This window comes from Xenia sp. Carnegie-2017, unplaced genomic scaffold (assembly GCF_021976095.1).
Source record: "Xenia sp. Carnegie-2017 unplaced genomic scaffold, XeniaSp_v1 HiC_scaffold_6, whole genome shotgun sequence".
NCBI classification, from domain to species: Eukaryota; Metazoa; Cnidaria; class Anthozoa; order Malacalcyonacea; family Xeniidae; genus Xenia; species Xenia sp. Carnegie-2017.
The window spans coordinates 14681647-14701761 of NW_025813526.1; the positions used below are offsets into that span (position 1 = coordinate 14681647).

General features: G+C 32.5%; 1 protein-coding gene and 4 non-coding genes across 6 annotated transcripts; all 5 read left to right on the plus strand.

Annotated features, from left to right (window-relative positions):
• The first annotated feature begins 542 nt into the window (after nt 1-542).
• Nucleotides 543-624, plus strand: Trnal-uaa. Its single transcript is given in 2 exon segments — nt 543-580; nt 585-624. It is a non-coding gene; the product is annotated as a tRNA-Leu (tRNA).
• Nucleotides 625-1471: 847 nt separating this feature from the next.
• On the plus strand, nt 1472-1553 carry Trnal-aag. Its single transcript has one exon. It is a non-coding gene; the product is annotated as a tRNA-Leu (tRNA).
• Nucleotides 1554-2625: 1072 nt separating this feature from the next.
• Trnal-uaa lies at nt 2626-2707 on the plus strand. Its single transcript has one exon. It is a non-coding gene; the product is annotated as a tRNA-Leu (tRNA).
• Nucleotides 2708-3562: 855 nt separating this feature from the next.
• Trnal-uag lies at nt 3563-3644 on the plus strand. Its single transcript has one exon. It is a non-coding gene; the product is annotated as a tRNA-Leu (tRNA).
• An 8973-nt stretch (nt 3645-12617) lies between these two features.
• On the plus strand, nt 12618-18276 carry LOC124458107. 2 transcript variants are annotated; one of them, XM_047008200.1, is made up of 5 exons: nt 12618-12717; nt 13119-13215; nt 15567-15784; nt 17037-17222; nt 17949-18276. In XM_047008200.1, the coding sequence occupies exons 2-5, from the start codon at nt 13157-13159 to the stop codon at nt 18017-18019; spliced, it is 534 nt and encodes a 177-aa protein (XP_046864156.1). In that variant the 5' UTR covers nt 12618-12717; nt 13119-13156; the 3' UTR covers nt 18020-18276. The 2 variants fall into 2 exon arrangements, with proteins under 2 accessions (XP_046864156.1, XP_046864157.1); XM_047008201.1 differs by having other exon boundaries at nt 12618-12712.
• Nucleotides 18277-20115: the final 1839 nt, after the last annotated feature.

A 20115-nucleotide genomic window follows, 5' to 3' on the forward strand; every position in this document is an offset into this window, starting at 1 on the left:
TTGTATATTTTGATTAACGATCAAAATGTTAAAGAACCTTTACCAATGTAAGTTAATCCGTTACTATGCCCTTGATAACCGAGCAAGAGATTTTAACAAAGAAATATTGAAAAGAAATCTTAGTACAGACTGAACACCTAAGGCGAGAAACAAAGTATTTTTTTTATCCTCGTCTATGCTGTTTTGTATGGGTTGATTTTTCCTTTTCTAGTTTTCGTCAGTAAAACTAAATCGTTTCAAATTATATCATCTGGATAGTTAACCTGTTTCCTAGTTCTTTGCTTCACTGACTTATGCTTTTGTTTCGTTTTCTTAATGATGACTTTACATGTATGTTTACATTTGAAGTAAATTTACGCATTTTAGACCGTGCTCCAATACGGAAAATAATAGACTGGAAATAATATTTAAGGTAATAAAGCCCGCCATTTGCCGGAAATGATGATTGCCATATGATAAAAAATATTTTTAACCTTGTTAAGTAATTGATTGTCTTTAAAATGCTTTTATTTGCTTTCACAAGATATCGCTGACATGATATGGGTAGCGTGGCCGAGTGGTCGAAGGCGCTGATTTTAAGCAGCAATCAGGAAAGTGGCATGGGTTCGATTCCCATCGCTACCAGCACGTCTTATTGTTTGGAATTTATTTAAGAAATTTTTAAAAAATTTACGCAAATGTGGAAATGAACATGAAATAATTAGTACGTCAATTCTTAAATAGGAACATCATATTTTAATTAATTTTTACGATTGTTAACTGTAGGACAAAAGTTTATATGCTATATCAGAAGAATTTTTGTCGTGTAAATAGCTAACCATTAATATTTCGCTACAATTTATATACCTTTTCCCTTTAATTCGTCCGGTGTTGTGGCGCATAGTTGTGACTGATTCCGTTGTAATTATTAGACATCATTGTTTTTCATAACCTATCACGAGAGGAATAAATATCTAGCAATATACAAATAAGAAAATGCAACATCTTTCACAAACAACTAACTAAATTTGACAGCTAGAGACATTATGTGTAAACACCGGCAAAACTGCAGCGGACTTTTCACGTATCAGGGTAAACCCAGTCAAAATTTTAAAGAAAACTTTTTCCGGCGTAGTGTAATCGTAGTCGTAGATTGCATCTATAGACACTTGTTTTATGGTAGTTAACCTTAAAATACTTGTATAGAATGCTCTGTTTATTGTTACATTTTTCTAATCCCATCCTGAAAAGTCTATATTTCCGACGACAAACAATATTTGAAAGTGAAAGCTTTGCGCATTTCAAATGATCGCAAGTATTTTGTATTTTCCGTTCATGGTTTGACACGTATCATATATTTATATTGGAAAATTTTAAATCCACAGAAATAACATTTGCCTTTGGTAATATAGTTGAAATTAAAATAAGTTGATTTGCATAAATTTAAATAATTAGGCAATTCTTTTCCCAAATAAATCGCAGTTGACAGTAAGGTAGTGTGGCCGAGTGGTCTAAGGCGCTGGTTTAAGGCACCAGTCATGAAAATGGCATGGGTTCGAATCCCATCACTGCCAATCCCCTATTTTAGATCTTATGTTTTTTAATCAGCTTCCCAAAAATATCCCAAAAAGTCTTTTCTAAAAACAAGAACAATCTTGATTAACATTACAATGAGCAAAGAAAACTCAAATTGAGCTAACTGATTTTAACATTTGTATAGTTCAGAGATCTTTTTGTACAAAAAATTTATAACAGAGAAAGTCACGGGCTTACTAATGTATTGATATAAGTGTTGGAAAAAGAACTGATTTCTATTTAAAAAAGTTACATTTAATTTTTTACGTTGTACCAAGTACATATGACCTGTAAACTTTTTTAATTTTTGATAAAAAAAAAAATAGATTATCAAATTTCTTATCGTTTATTTCACAATTGACGTTCCATTTTTTGGGTTTTAAAGTTTTTTAATTAAAAGTGATTAAAAATCCAATTGAAGCGTTTTTTAGAATAACATATTTAAATTAACAATAATAATTAATTTTTCCCCTTTTAGAAACATATATATTAGAAGCGTGTCTTGTATATTTTGATTAACGATCAAAAATGTTAAGAACCTTTACCAATGTAAGTTAATCCGTTACTATGCCCTTGATAACCGAGCAAGAGATTTTAACAAAGAAATATTGAAAAGAAATCTTTAGTACAGACTGAACACCTAAGGCGAGAAACAAAGTATTTTTTTTATCCTCGTCTATGCCGTTTTGTACGGGTTGATTTTTCCTTTTCTAGTTTTCGTCAGTAAAAACTAAATCGTTTCAAATTATATCATCTGGATAGTTAACCTGTTTCCTAGTTCTTTTGCTTCGGCTGACATTAATAAGTGGTTTTTTGTTTCGTCTTTCTTTTATGATGACTTTACATGTATGTTTACATTTGAAGTAAATTTACGTATTTTAGACCGTGCTCCAATACGGAAAATAATAGACTGGAAATAATATTTCTAAGGTAATAAAAGCCCGCCATTTGGCCGGAAATGATGATTGCCATATGATAAAAAATTATTTTTTAACCTTGTTAAGTAATTGATTGTCTTTAAAATGCTTTATTTGTTTTGTTTTTTTCACAAGATATCGCTGACATGATACGGGTAGCGTGGCCGAGTGGTCTAAGGCGCTGGTTTTAAGCACCAGTCATGAAAGTGGCATGGGTTCGAATCCCATCGCTACCAGCACGTCTTAATGTTTGGAATTTATTAAACAGAATTTTACAAATTTACGCAAATGTGGAAAGAAGCATGAAATAATTAGTACGTCAATTCTTAATTTTTGTATATTAAGAACATCATATTTTAATTAATTTTTAGGATTGTTTATTGAAAGGACAAAAGTTTATATGCTGTATCAGAAGAATTTTTGTCGTGTAAACAGCTAACCATTAATATTTCGCTACAATTTAGATACCTTTTCCCTTTAATTCGTTGCGTGTTGTGGCGCATAGCTGTGACTGATTCCGTTGTAATTATTAAACATCATTGTTTTTCATAACCTATCGCGAGAGGAATAAACATCTAGCAATATACAAATAAGAAAATGCAAAATCTTTCACAAACAACTAACTAAATTTGACAGCTAGAGACATTATGTGTAAACAACGGCAAAACTGCAGCGGACTTTTCACGTATCAGGGTAAACCCAGTCAAAATTTAGAGAAAACTTCTTCCGGCGTAGTGTAATCGTAGTCGTAGATTGCATCTATAGACACTTGTATTATGGTAGTAAACTTAAAATACTTGTATAGAATGCTCTGTTTATTGTTACATTTTTCTAATCCCATCCTGAAAAGTCTATATTTCCGACGACAAACAATATTTGAAAGTGAAAGCTTTGCGCATTTCAAATGATCGCAAGTATTTTGTATTTTCCGTTCATGGTTTGACACGTATCATATATTTATATTGTAAAATTTTAAATCCACAGAAATAACATTTGCCTTTTGTAATATAGTTGAAAGTAAAATAAGTTGATTTGCTTAAATTTAAATAATTAGGCAATTTTTTTCACAAATAAATCGCAGTTGACAGTAAGGTAGTGTGGCCGAGTGGTCTAAGGCGCTGGTTTTAGGCACCAGTCATAAAATTGGCATGGGTTCGAATCCCATCACTGCCAACATTTTAGATCTTATGTTTTTTAATCAGCTTCCCAAAAATATCCCAAAAAGTCTTTTCTAAAAACAAGAACAATCTTGATTAACATTACAATGAGCAAAGAAAACTCAACTTGAGCAAACGGATTTTAACATTTGTATAGTTCAGAGATCTTTTTGCCCAAAAAAATTTTGTAACAAAGAAATTCAGGGGCTTACTAATGTATTGATATATGTCTTGGAAAAAGATCGCTTCTATGTTTAAAAAAGTTACATTTAATTTTTTTACTTTGTACAAGGTACATATGACCTGTAAACTTTTTTAATTGTTGATAAAAAAAAAAATAGATTATCAAATTTCTTATCGTTTATTTCACAATTGACGTTCCATTTTTTGGGTTTTAAAGTTTTTTAATTAAAAGTGATTAAAAATTCAATTTAAACGTTTTTTAGCATAACATATTTAAATTAACAATAATAATTATTTTTTCCCCTTTTAAAAACATATATATTAGAATCGTGTCTTGTATATTTTGATGAACGATCAAAAATGTTAAGAACCTTTACAAATGTAAGTTAATCCGTTACTATGCCCTTGATAACCGAGCACGAGATTTTAATTAAGAAATATTGAAAAGAAATCTTTAGTACAGACTGAACACCTAAGGCGTGAGACAAAGCATTTTTTTGTCCTCGTCTTTGCCGTTTACTACGGGTTGGCTTTTCCTTTTCTAATTTTCGCCATTCCACATACCCGCCGCTGTCGTCACACAGGCGGCCAATGACTTTCATAGCTTTGCCAGCCAACCACGCGCGATTATGCCGCCGAACTTTGAAATGCTCGGCTAGACTCATGACGCTCACATCTCCAGTTTGACATGCCAAACACTCCATACCACTGACGCTATTTCACACACACCGTTTTATTTAACTACTGGTTTTCCGTCGCAAACAAAAGAGATGTTCACCGCTGTGATTTATTATGATCACAGCTTCGGTCTGTAACCTCTGGCGTGGGTGGAATAATAAAACTGTCACAAAATTCTTATAACTTTCTTCTATTTGTAATCATCTCTCAGACTTTGGCGAATATGTTTCATGAAGCTTTAGCTGTCATATTTGTTGATGTTTTTCATCGTCTACGATTTCCTACGAGTACGAACAAGACCACGAGCATGAACATGGACACGAACAAGCTCCGATACAACCATACAATATGTATACTGAATATATAAATATATAACTTATTTTTCTTTTTTTATTTCATTATGTATATTGCATGTACATGATGTAAAAAAAGTGTGAAAAAACGTTTTTTTAAGAATAATTCACACTGACTTCATCAAAACACATATAAAAGTATATTGTGTTACCAGATATGCCTCCCAGTTGTGACGTCATTGCATAAATCTGCATATCTCATTATATTCAAAACAAATCATAATGGCCGCGGAACTTTGAAATTGGAGTCAGAAAAACCTTTGTTACATGAAGACAAAAACTTTGGTTGAACTAACAAAGGTATATTATAAGTCTATGCGATATTTCCCGTTAATTAAGCCTAACTTAAAATATACGTCCAATGTCCTTTAACGCACAAATGCTCTACCTTTCTCAAGCTGTAGTATTGCTCCACAATTTGGGCCAGGATAATAAAACCATATTTGTAATCCTCAAAACGAGATATTTAAGACGATAATAAACACAACTATATTTCAGAGTGTTTACTAGTTTAAAATCCGGAATATTTAGATGTTAGTGAAATAATGCTACATGACAACATGCATATTAATTAACGCAAAAATGCTCTACCTTTCTCAAGCTTTAGATTCGCTCCTGGAATTTATGCCAGGATAATAAAGACATATTTAAAATCCTTGGAACACGCTCTTTCAGATGATATGAACCACAAGTAAATTGTAGTGTGTTTACTGTATAAAAAGCATACCATCTTGAATCCTGTGGTACCTTCACAGTCGACTTTGCATGGCTGTAGATTCGCTACACGAATTTGAGCCACAAAAGTAAAGATATATTTGAAATCCTCAGAAAACGTACTTTCGGATGTTACCAAACACAAGTATTTTCCAGCGTGTTTACTTCTTGAAAATTAGGCCTTTTTAGATGTCAACATTTATGCATTGTAAACATCGCGCAATTAATTAACATAAAGAGACAAAAGCGGAAGTAGTCTTTAAAAGGCTGTAGATTTTCTCCAAGACTTTCGACCAAAATAAAAATAGTATAATCGTTGTCTAAACAACTTGGTCTTTACAACGGCACCAAACTCGTTTGTGTATTTTTTTTTTTTTTAGCAAAAAATACGGTTTTTTTATTTTGGTTCTGAAACTGATTATTTCATTATGTTTCAAAATAAATCTGGTGTCAACTTCACACTTTATGCTAATTTCGAATGTTGTGGTGAATCCTTTGGTGAATGTGAAGACGAATGTCAGGATGAAGCCTTTTTCACACGATACCGGATTCGTTTGATACCGGATTACTTTTCGTGTTTTCGTGTCTCTTTTGAATTTTGCTGTTGGGAAAATTTGACATAAAGTTGAATCTTTATCCGCCATTTTGGAAAAAAACCTTATGCTAAATTATGCTGGAATACATTACTGACGTCATTGGCTGGTATCAACTGAATGACACAATATAAAATAATAGTATTATAATAATATATAGCACATTTGTTCACTGGAATTTTAAAACAAAAACAACAGTCGGCGGTTGTTAAGATTAACAAAAGTTGTGTACTTTATCACGCTTATATACTTTTCCAATATTTAGTCGTTATAAGACGTAGAAACGTTTATTTTAGCAGATCTTACAACTAGGCTTTCGCGACATACCAAGTGTAAGCCCAGACAAAAATATGCATCTTTTGTACACTGAGCATTTCGTGCAATAGAAATATCTTATTTTCCCATATTACAAACCTGTGACCAACAAAGAGTTATACGTTTTATTTATTATTTGTATACATAAGAGTCTTTGCGAGATTATTTAGCTTTATATAGGTGATAAGCTATAAGCCGCTATGTTTTGTTCGTGACTGTAGAGTTGCGTTTATTCGTAATGTTTTACGTGCGTGTTTGCGTGCACAATGTACAAGTACACTTTTCAATTAACTTTATAACTTATGAATGAATACAAGTTTTGGGTGGTCACTCATTCATTTTGCTTTTGCGCAGTTCGTGACAACCCTTCGACAATGACATGGCATCGCAATTGCAGATCATAACAAAGAACATCAAAGAGCGTCTGTCTAGGACTTTAAATTTACGGTCTTTCGTGATAAAATGCGTATTTAAAATGTGTATAAAGTCCGTGTGGTGACGCGAAGCGTTTTCGTATGCTAGCATAAACACAAGCAGGAAATGGTCTTCGATGTTTATTCCCTAAAATTTGAAAAATCCACCTAGAACATCTTCGATATGCGACTAATCGAGACAGCTTGTGTATTCTCGCCAGCTCCTCATCAGACAGGGGCCAGTTTTCTTCAAGATGTCGACACACGTCTATCTTAAACACACTTTCTGACAGCATATTGTCCCTAAATTCTTGGTGTGTTGTCAAGCAATACTCTCCTTGAGTTTCTGTTTTGGCTAGCAAAGCCTGACACTCATCGTATTCAAGCGCTTTTTCGAGGCAACAAAAACACTCGATTGCCTTTTTCGACAAAGTACAATGTCCACACTTAGAGTTTGAAGGCGCCAAGCATTTGCTCTCTCGAGTAATGATAGAAAGTATTAAGCGTGATCTCGTATTTCTTTAAGATATCCAAATTTGACGTTTTCGTTGATATAGGACAGTGACTTGAATAATAAGTGAAAGGTGAAGTATTTTTTCTTAGATAGCTACTTATAAAAATTTTCCATTCCGGCAAATTCGAATCATTCGATCTTTAAAAAAGTGATGAAAAATAAATATTTTTTTGAGAGCAAATCTTCATTGACCTTTGACAGATCAAAAATGGGGAGGGGTGGAGGTATAGTATATGCTTGTTATAATTTGTGGAAAACAATGGTCCGAAAATAAACCAAAGGGTGCTGATCTAATTAAAGATCCCACAAATGTCCCTCTTCCTGGTTTCAAGAAGCTAACTCGAAACAATGGAGCGCTTGTAACCGAATAAGATCAAAACAGGGCAGAACAGCTAACAACCTATACCGATGGGGCTACAAAGACTCGCCAACTTGCCCATCATGTAACGCCACCAACCAGAATATGGACCATATCATCCTGCAATGTCAGTTCACACGCATTGAAGGCGGCTACGCAACAGTGCATAAAGCGGATGATGACTTCACAAGCTGGCTTGATGAGACACACATGGAGGTGTGACCATACGAAACTACTACTACTACATTAGTATGAAAGTGTTAAAGGCTAAGAAATAATTGATCAGATATTTTATTATAAATTTTAGTTTCTTTAGCGTAGTTTTTACATCGGGACAATAACAATGTTGTTGTTCATGTAATTAAAAAACCATCTGGCTGTTATGAAATTATGTCAAACAAAAAAAATAAGCTGGGAAAATTATTTAATCTAATAATATACCTGTCATCGTAGCTTCTTCTTAATTACTCTGTCGGTGCATTAGCTATGACTTCACTGTTGTTGTGACATTTGCTATGACTACAATGTTGTTGTTCATGTAATTAAAAAACCATCTGGCTTTTATGAAATTATGTCAAACAAAAAAAATAAGCTGGGAAAATTATTTAATCTAATAATATACCTGTCATCGTAGCTTCTTCTTAATTACTCTGTCGGTGCATTAGCTATGACTTCACACGCAGGTTGTAGCGTAGCTTATCTGCATTAACAGGTATTATTCCTAACTACTTATTTCAAGTGACAAAGTAGAATAGATTATGTCCTGATATTTAATTTCTCTTGAGTAGTACTAAAAACTGTGAACTGAAACAAACGGCTAGTAAAATATGTATTAATTTAACTTAGACATTAAATCAAGTTTGTTTCGATCTTCACAGCTCCAGGGAGGTAATTCAATTTGAATGCTTTTGCAAGACAAAATTTCAGAAGTTTATTCGCAATTACGTATTTTGCCAAACTACGTATTTTTCCCAAAAATACGTATTTCTCCCAAACTTTGTTAGCGTGAACAACATCAGCCATATTTTAACCACATATGCTCTTATTGCTTTTTAACTTTTTCATTAACGTTCGGAAGCTATTTCAAAAGTACCTTCTCGTGAGTCATAGATTTTTACATGTGTGCAAGTACGTAAGCATAAAAAAACGAGATAATTCATGTTCTTTTTAACTACGATTTGTGCTGATTCAGCTAAGTGAAATAACATCAATAGAAACTGTTTATTGATATGAAATACTCTTATGTGATATGAATTAGTCTCCTGTTGCATAGTCATGTGGCTTGGCGCACGTTTGAAATATAAACCGATTAACGAATACTAAAGATGATTTAAAAAAATAAGCTGCGAAAATTATTTAATCTAATAATATACCTGTCATCGTAGCTTCTTCTTAATTACTCTGTCGGCGCCATTAGCTATCACTTCACACGCAGGTTGTAGCGTAGCTTATCTGCATTAACAGGTATTATTCCTAACTACTTATTTCAAGTGACAAAGTAGAATAGATTATGTCCTGATATTTAAGTTCTCTTAAGTAGTACTAAAAACTGTAAACTGAAACAAAAGTTTAGTAAAATATATATCAATTTAACTTAGAAATTAAATCAAGTTTGTTTCGATCTTCACAGCTCCAGGGAGGTAACGTTATAACCTTGAACTTTCCACCCTATCCGTCGTAAAGAAAAAGATAAGCCGATATAAGATGCTTGTGTAACAGCTTTTTCAAATATACATTTACATTTTACCTCTTATAAAATTTTTCGAATTTTTTTTCATGACCTTGTAACTTCAAATTGCACGAAAATTTTTTTAATATTTAATAGAAGAATTAAAAGTTCCAAAGGTTTTCTAATGAAAAAATGTAGAGCCCTTGCCTTCAGGCAATTTGTACGTTCTATATACTTACACGCGCAAAATTTTGAGAGAAGCAAATGTTGCAAACCTATCAATTATCAAAATAAGTTCAGCCATTGTTACAATAAAAACATCAGACAGACGTTTTAAGAGATAGAATGGACTACATGCAAGAGTAAGTTTTTGAGTAACATTCAAGTTAGAACAAAATACATCTTTAAGGGTCATATAACACTTTTATTTGTCTGTTTACACGAACGTCGTGTGAATTCACGCATATACCCTGTTTCTTGCTCATTTTGGATAAAGCGTACGCGAACGCTTGGCATCTATATCCCGTTTTTTCTTTCGTTTTTTGTTATTATTATGTGCATGAATTAATACAAAAATTGGAGCTTAAGTTAAGGCTAACATGAATAATTGACGAAGGTTTTTAAAAGATGGCATTTAAACATGAAAAACGCGCAATAATAAGCAATTTGGATTCCTAATATTTGTGCGCACTTAAGCCAAATTTCCCAAACTTTGCTAGCGTGAACAACATCAGCCATATTTTAACCACATATGCTCTTATTGCTTTTTAGCGTTTTCATTAACGTTCGCAAGCTATTTCAAAAGTGCCTTCTCGTGAGTCATAGATTTTTACATGTGTGCAAGTACGTAAGCATAAAAAAACGAGATAATTCATGTGCTTTTTAACTACGATTTGTGCTGATTCAGCTAAGTGAAATAACATCAATAGAAACTGTTTATTGATATGAAATACTCTTATGTGAAATGAATTACTCTCCTGCTGCATAGTCATGTGGCTTGGCGCACGTATGAAATTTAAACAGATTAACGAATACTTAAGATGATTTCATTCTAGTCCATATCTTTGCACGAATTGGAAATCACGTTTTCTGGCTTTCTAAAATTACTTAAAGAGATTTATGTTTTTAAAAACAGAATTTTCAAGGACATATAGTCAATGACAATTTGTTGGATAAAAATTTCATTATGAGTGCAAATCTTAAATACACAATTTCAAAAAGCAGTTCTTTTATGATGGTTTTAATATTAACTTGTTTAGTATCTATTGGATTGTAAACTTTATTAACAGAATCACAAAATGGCATTTCCAAAGCTATGGCAACTAGCCTTTACTAAATACTCCTATTATCTTTATTGTTTACAATATGTCGAAAAGTGCAAAACAACCAAGGAGCCAAGATCACGCAACCCATACTACAGCATTTTAGTTTAGTTGGTTGTTTTCAACAAAAAATCTATAACCGATACAGCATGTTCAAGAATTGGTGAAAGGTTTTTTCCATTATGAGCAGTTTGCAAATATTCCTGTCTGGCAGTATGTGTCAACATCTGAACAAGAGTTGGCATTTTAGCTGTGTGAGTTAAATAACTGAGTCACAACAAATTGATTTCGCAAACATGGCTTATTATAACCAAATAATAAAAACAAAAATAAAAAATACATGCATTATCACCCGAAAACAATGTAAAAAAATCTAACGTTATGAGTTTTTTTCATTTCGTAAGTAATTTCAGCATCTGTATATGACGGATGTTTGCAGCATGTCTTTACAAGAATGAAATTTTAGAAAGAAGTTTGTGCTAGGAATATCAGTTTTGATATTTTTTGTAATCGTAAATAGGAGAAGTATTTTGCTGGAGGAAATAAGTTTTATTGCAGAATTTGAGAACATGATGAGTAAATTAGATCATTCATTTACAATTCTATTTATAACATAATGCTTTACATATGTGCTATAACACGTTCGACCAGAGAATTGACATAACTTATATACGTCTTAAAAGCAAAATGTGCTTATTCAGGTATTATATTTACATTATGAGAAAGTGTTGATTGACATATGATGTAAATTACTCTCCTGCTGGGTCACGAAACTTGGTGCAGGTTTGAAATCTGAAACGATTAAACAATTAAAATTGGCGATTTTTTTGAAATAAAAGAAACGATAGTATACGACACAACCTTTTAAACTTTCTGTTAATTGCAAATAATGACGGCTTTTTCCTGAAAAGAAAAGCGTTAGAAATATTCATTTGCCATTATGATTTTACTCCTGCCAATTTAACACTCCACAGAAATAGTTTAATACAGCATTCAAATTTTATCAGCAAGCATTCAGATAGCTCAGGAAGAATAAATTTACTTTAACGTACTGATCAACAAAAAAATTATCTTTACAGATGTTTATAAGAGACAGAAACTTCATTGACTATACAATATTTATACCACAAATAATTTATAAAGAGAATATAGATGGACTGGGTCTTGCAGCTCTAACCCTATTATTGCAGCTCAATGAGGATCCAGCGTTCGTCAAAATAAAGTATAGCTCTTTAATTTGAAATTTGAAATATTATCAGAAAAACACTATATTGGTTTCGAATTTCTAAAGATTACACTGTTTACCACTGGAATTGCATCTAAGATGCTTGGAAATGTAAAAAAAGTGTACTCCAAAATGTGCTGTTGTAAATTTGTTTTAACGTACGCTCGATCTGCAACTGCTACAGCTTGTTGATTTGTAAAAAATAGTACGTCATGACATTTTCTCCCTACACGTCCAAATCTTGTTGAAAGCTGCATGTTTTCAGAATTTAAATTCCAAATGTAATTTAAGCATGCTACTTATAGTACAAAAAAAGTGTTGAAAATTGACTAAAAGTTAATTAAGTCCACGTTTGTGTTATCTGTTTTATATATTATACAATTCAGCGTACGGTTATGGCGTCATAGTTTACATAATGTGAACAATTTATTATTTATTCAAGCAATCCCTGCAGTTTAGCTCAAGGAACATTTTTTTCATTCACATCAAGGTCATTTCTGTCATTTCCAAAATTAGCAAAAAAAACAAACAACAAGAACTTAATTTACGTAATTCAATCACGTTCTTATATGAATAGAAGAATTAATGATGACAGAACTGAATGAAATATACCTGAAGGCACATCCCAGGATTCCTGTAGCTTTGTGGCTCATATATATAAAAGATGATGAAGTGGAAAACGGCTCTATACATCATTGCAAAACTTAAAGATAGCAAGTTGAAAGTAATAGAACCTTGTGAACGAAAGTAAGGTATAAACCAGAATTTTCTCTTCATCAAATTCTAAAAGCAAGTTTGTCGTACAAAGATTCAACATTAGACGACAACTTGAAACAACACAAACTTCTTTCATGCGATCGCCGTGCCATAAAATTGACTTTCTTTATCGTTGTCCGATGACTATGCGTTCGAACACAGTGTATATAACTTGATCTTATGCAGTGTATAATAGAGATCATTGAAAAGCATGTTTAAAGATGTTGATCTACTTTAAAGTTTTTCTCGTTTATTTATTTGCACGGCTATTTATTTGCACGGCTCATGCTTGAATTAAACTATGCTTATATTTTTCGAAAAACCTTAGACAGCTTGGTGATTGAAAAAAAAGATAAAGCAATCAAGAAGAATTATAGATTTACGTTATATATTTCAGATTTCAAGTAGTCCAGTTACATTTATAGCTACGTGGAAATGGGTTGGTCTTCTGCTGTCTTTGTTTTACTCACTCTATGTGCTGGGAACAGTTTTGCGTAAGTAAAATTTAATGGTGTTTTATGGCTGAGTAGGAAGAAATATTTAACGATGTAATTTAGCTGATTTTCTCTTGTCTCTAGTATTATATTGAAGAGGCTTTAATTTGATTGCTTAAAGTGGTACAATGACGAAAATTTGCCTCTCGTTTTTTCATAGATTAATAGTGTATGTAAAAATCTCTTCTGGCGAAATTTTAGCGCAATGTATTTCATGCTGCTCGAGTTACGTAGCGATAAAACTTGAACTTTAAGAGCCGCCATTAAAATGCGCCATATTTGAATTTTCAAGAAGGAAGGTGCTTGTGACGTCATAGTCTTAACTCGCGGCTGTTTACAATATAACACTATATACAAATAGAGATTTAAAAGGTTGTATAACTCAATTTTTTTAACATGCCTTCAACACGCTGTGTCGTGCAAGATTGCAGTAACAAGTCTGATAGAATTACAGGCATTTCATTACATAAAGCCAAAACGACGAGTCTTTGAGAAGAATTTGAGTTAAATTTGTTCAGACGAAGCGTCAACTTTAATCCAAGTTCGCGCGAAATTCGATTTATGATTTGTTCGAATCACTTCTCGGATGATTGTTTTGAGCGTTTATTCCATTTGGGTGGTATGACTATACGGCTCAAACCTGGTGCCGTACCTACTATTTTGAAGAAATCACAGACACCAACAACGTCAAGAGAGCGACGTCAGGTTAGCACAAGTTGCAATTATTATATATTTACACATATTGCAGATGATAAATTTTCACAATTTAAGAGAACCAATAATACATCCAGGCAAACTTTCAATATATAATATACATTTATACTAAGGTTTTAAAGAAAATACAAAATGAAGTGTCTGTATCATGCGATGACCTTTGGTCTTTAAACCTAACGAAGCTGCTTGAAGAACAAATTCGTTCAGGCAAACTTCGTTAAAGGCAGGGTGATCCAAAATGCATTTCCTTTCATCGATTTCGAACTGATACATTTTACCACGGCATTGCTCTATTTCCATGCAGCATCGGCACTCTTGAGGGTTGACAACAAGATCCAACGAACAATGGCCACATTCACACCTTTAATATTGGCCAAATTGTATGTTTCCATAAAGTTATCATAGCTAACGGCAGACGATTCAGATCAAAGTAAAACACTAAGAATGACATCTTACCATGAAGTAACATCAACACGGGCATCAAACGATCTTGCAGCATGTCTTCAACCCGCCGTTCTTCTGCGACTGCAGCTTCGTACTCAGCAATTTCATCGGGCGAAGCAAGCGGTTCAATATTATCGGCAAATGGCAAAATTTCCGAATTAGATTCGTCCGAATTTGCCGTCATGAATTCCGATGAAGAAATCGATGCGTTTGTCTCGATCGAAGACTCAGAAAGCGAGCTAGATCTCGATGAATTTGACATTTTTTTGCTCTATTTATGTATTAATTTGTATACTTTCCAATGTGCGCTTCTTGCCGTGTTAAGACTATGACGTCACAGACCTTTGCTGATTGCAAATATTCAAAATGGCCGATTTTAATGGCGGACATGAAAATTAGACATTTCAAATGTTCATAACTCCCTCGTTATACTATTATTTTTGCTTAAATTTTACGAAAGCAATAATGATATTGAAACTATTGAATGCTAAAATCGATGATTTTTTAACGTTCTTTATAGTCCTGCTATCCTTTTTTAAATAGATATGAGTAGAGAAGGACTAGATAGAGAGCATTGTGATGGTCATTGTATTGTTCCTATTATTGAAACCCTTAACCGGCTGACAGGTTTTAGCAGCGTATTTTGCACTCTATTCTAAAGTTTATGCTATTCATTCAAAATGGGAAAAAATATAGGGAATATTAAAATTTATAACAATTACTTTATGAAAATTTTGTTTACCAATTTATTTGTGACAGCAGAGGAGAAAGAAGAAATATAACTTCAGAGCATGTGTTTAACATAAATTAACAGCATCTTTCTTGGGAAAACGATAAATTAAATCTTTTCATAATTTTTATAAATGTTTATGTTTATTTAGAAAAAAAAGATTTTTTTACTATTTCAATAAGTATAATTTAAAATTTGTGGCAGACCCAAGATAAAATACGTAACTTTGTAACAGTGTATTTTAGAGTTAGGAAAGAAAGTGAGCCAAGTGCGATGAAAGAAAGTCTTTCTGTTATTGTTAATAAAGACAATGTTACGAAGAAAAAACAGGATCTTTTTGTTTTAATTTACCTCTTAACCATATTTTTGTGTGCGGAAGCATAGCTAATGTATATTATTACATTAGAATTAAAATTTTTACTTTTTTAGCGATGTACTAATGACTTAGCTAATGACTTTGTAGTGCGAATTTGTCAGCAAATGAAGACAAACAAATGGTATTGAAAAGAGCACCAGCTGACCAAAACTTTCTCTTGCAAACTCCAATTTTAACACTTCAAACGCTTATACTCAATATGCAAAGCCTCGTTTTAAAACTTCAGTCAAATACCAAAAGCAACGAAAAGAAAACAACAAAGTTACTTGAAAAAATACTGAAAGGTCTTCAAAAAAATAAAACAGGTACTGTTCAAACTGTGTTTTTCACAATTTCTAAGAAAATAATGTAACAATATGTGAGGAAGAATTTGAAATAGTAAGTGAATTTTTTAACATTTGCGATTGTTAAAATTCTGTGATAAACTTTTGCAACAAAACTTATGAATTTTTCTCAAAATAAAAATCATAACAAGTAGAATCATACCAGTATTATATTGAAGAGGCTTTAATTTGATTGCTTAAGCTACTCGCTATCTATTTAAAAATAGATAGCGAGTAGAGAAGGACTAGATAGAGAGCATGGAAAAAAACATGGCTGCCAACACAGCCGTCACGCGTTTTTATCGGATTTCTGAGAGTGATTCTTTGTTAGAGAAGGCAATTCCAGAGAAAACCAAAATTTCCCAAAATATGGCTTAAAAATATTTAAAGTAAGAAAAGGTTTCAATCAAACGAAATAAATATGTATTGCAGAGAGCGTCGTTCCCTTTCACTATGTAAATGAAAAATAATAAGGAGCACTATCACATTCTTTCCTTTAAAAATGAATTTCAAGTTAAGACAAGCTCACAACTCCTATCGCAGAATTGTCAAAAGCCTAACTAAATAAATACCTGTAGCTTTTTATACGTGTGTTTGGCAGACAAATTAGAAGTGCTTTGAAATTTTGTGGCTTAAAGCTATACGAGCATCAATTGACGGGCTCACACTTCAATATCAACCAGACAAGCTAATTATTGTAAATGTAATGTTCCATCCAAAATAAACCACCATATAATACCTTTTTTTTTATAATATTCATCTTAACTAGATACTTCAAACGGCTTCCCTCATCCGAACACTTTTAACAACTGCACTGCTTCAATCGTAAATAACTATCGAAGAAAAACTTACTTGAGACTTCTTTGCATGTTTACATGTTTATAACCAAATCAGTTCCCTACGCACGTTGATAAAACCTTGCATGCCTGACTTGCTTTCCTTTTTTAAAATACATGAAATATGTAGCGAACTGTATTTTCGAAGGACGTGCTTGCAGAAAACTTTGGTATGTTTATATGAGAAATTCTAAAGTATGATTCTACTAAAGCAATTACATGAATTGCTCTCAATCTCTATGAAGTGATAAAACATTTAGGCCTCGCCCTCATCAACTATCACCTCATAAAAATCTCGAGCTTGTAATGTAATTGTTAAATATAAAATAACATGGCTACAATTGAGCCATTAATTAAATAGTACTTTACTATACATTTTCATGTACATTTTATTTTAGATTACGTGGTCAAAAGAATTCCAACTTTGACTTACTCTTCTGCTGCAGCAACTTGTAAAAAAGACGGAAAAGAATTATGTCCTTCTTATTTTATTTGCCGAGATGGTAAATATCCAGTTGGGCCAGTGAGAATTGGAAATCATTGGGTTCCAGTCAAAGACGACAACAACCAATGGATTCAAATTGGTATTATACTTTTTGCCAAATTATGTTTCACAAACAACCCTTTTATATGCATTCTTTCTACTGGCATCATTTACTCTTTTCTTTTGGTAAAATAAAGACAAAGGTTTATATCAATATTATCTCTTATTTGTTCAGCTAGAATTATGTTCTTCTGTACTGCACGAGTCCGTATCAATAGTTTGTATGGATCCGACTTACTCTTTAAAAAAAATATTGCTGTTGTGGATTACATTACGATATTGATGATCATAAAAAGAGTTGCGGCATTTCTTGTATATAGCGATATAAAACAGAATTTTCATTCTATATTCACTTGAAATAAATTTTTTCATATCGTATATTTAACTATGCAAGAAAACTTTCCTAAGCAAGTGATGAGCAAAGAGGATTAGCGCGCGTGTTAAACGATGGTTGCTTTGAAATTTAATGGCTATATCACCACTAAATCATTCTTATGCAATTTGAAAAATATCAAGAATAATCATCATGAATTTTAAGGAAATTATTTCTGATTTATGTTTTTTAATTCCCATGCCGTATACATTAAACCAAAAGCAGTTGACGTTATACTGCGTCCTTAACCCAGATCTCCTTGATGTTTTGATCTTTTCTTAATTTTTGTGTCGTAGTTTTGTAATGTCTGTCTATTTTGTGCATGCTGCACATCGCATTACCCTTTTGTACTATTTTATTAATAAAAATGCTTATTGTTTCTGCTTTATTTAGGTTTCAGAAGTCATGAAACAACATGTGAACTCATTTCCACAAAAACTCGATTTCCTCTGGGCAACTACTAAAATAAAAGTTCCGTGGAAAGGTTACATATACTGCTGCAGTATTGCTGCCTGAAAAGTGATTCTCATTTCTTGGCACTAAAAAATTTTTGATGTTTTTTCCCAAGTATACTGAAATTGATAGACATAAACGTAGAACTCATTATAGTAATGCAGGATAATGTATCGTACAGTAGTCTAATTTTACCAAACATGGGCTGTATTTGTGTTTATAATATTAAAACCTGGTTAACTATAAGTTTTAGCCAATTTCAAATGAACGTTCTCGTCGTAAACCATAAAAAGTGTGTTAAAATGACAAAAACGCGCTTTTTTAACTGTCGAATGTGTAAAAATAACGAAAAAGGTAGGCGAAAATTACTGCAACGGAGCTTCCAATTTCCGTTCGGATGGCCGAATCTAAACAAGGGTATTGAACAATCACAACATGACTTCATTAATATGCCATTTTGAATTCAATAATATTATTAAAAGTGGATGTATTCAATGGTCTAGGACTTTGGGATGCACAAAATTTTGTGCTGTTTACCTGATTGAGCAATTTAAGTTGGTTAATAATGCAATGAAAATATGCACAAAGTGCGTATGTGAGAGCAGTCATACATGGATATGGTTCCAATGATTTATATTTAAAGTGCATAAAAATAGGAAAATCATAAAAACCTGTTTTCGTGAAGTCACAAAAACAATTTCCTTCGTAACAACGTAAACGCATTTGAATTATAACCACAATCAAACTCGTTTTTCAAAAGAATTTCTGTTTCTTTGACACTTTTCTTTCTTTCGGGAAATATGTGCTCTGTTTTGTAAAAACACAAATTTACATGCCACTGGACATGGCGAAGGTGAGGTGCCCAATTTACTCCACCAAGAAGTAGTGGCTTTTCTGGAAATCTCGCAATTTTCATCAGTACATTTAATTGAAACTATAAAAACCATTTTGGGTATATCTTTTACATCTTGAGCACTATTATGTATTATCACTGTGTTGCGTTGCTTATATTTTGGTTACAATCTTAGCTACAATCTAAATTCTCAATAACATTTTTATTTTGATTATATTGCGGACGAATTCAACTATCCTTTAAACACGAAGGCTACGCACATAACAAATATTTCATAGTAGTCATTGCCATAGACTAATAATATGTATTATTATTATTATCATTTACATTTATTTAAACACGATAGTATCTCAACTTGGATCCTAAAATACAACTACATATAAAAATAAAAAAGTTGATTTTCAGATGTGTATAAATTTATCGCCATTTTTTGTGTTCAGTTCAGTACAAACCTACATAATCAGTATGTACTATATCCGCCATGATTGTTCGCCTATTGCAAACATTTTATGACTCATGAACGTTTAACGCACAGTGGTGCAAATATTTCGTTAAGTTCATTGCATTAAGTTTGACATGTGTTATGGTTTTTGCCATTACGACCTTGGGTTTACAAAAAAACTAAAAATCCATTTAAGATACTTAAGAAAATACATTCTTCTCACCAACAAAGTAGTTTTTCATTAGAGTGTACAGAACTAAATTTTATGCAAGGGAGAGCATCATTTTCTTATAACATAACCCCAAACGAGATACAAATAATGTTTGCGATTAGTTCAGTAGAAAAGAGAAACGGGTCATACGCCCAAACAAAATATACTTAATATTCATCGAAATTCCCATTGTTTTTGAGATAGAGAATAATTGATACGGATTGGATTAACGGTTCGTAATATAACATAGTATATAAATGCGACCATAAGCACTGTAACGCCCAAAATAGGACCATGAGCACTTTATCAGCAATAATGAAATCGTATAAGCTTAGCAAAATGAAATATCACGGTTTTGAGACCCATACGCCATATTGATTCATTATGCCTTAGTCTATTTTAACATTTCTTTAATCAACCTTTCCGACGGCAAGCACACTTGTGAAAAATACGAGATGAAATTACAAAATTCGGATAACCAAATAGTCGCACATAGTAATGTTTATGTAGATTAGTGGCAATGAAATAATTGGAAGATACTCTTGAGGTATTTCTAAATCTGATTTTATTGATAAGGAATGACTATTTATAAAGGCAGAAT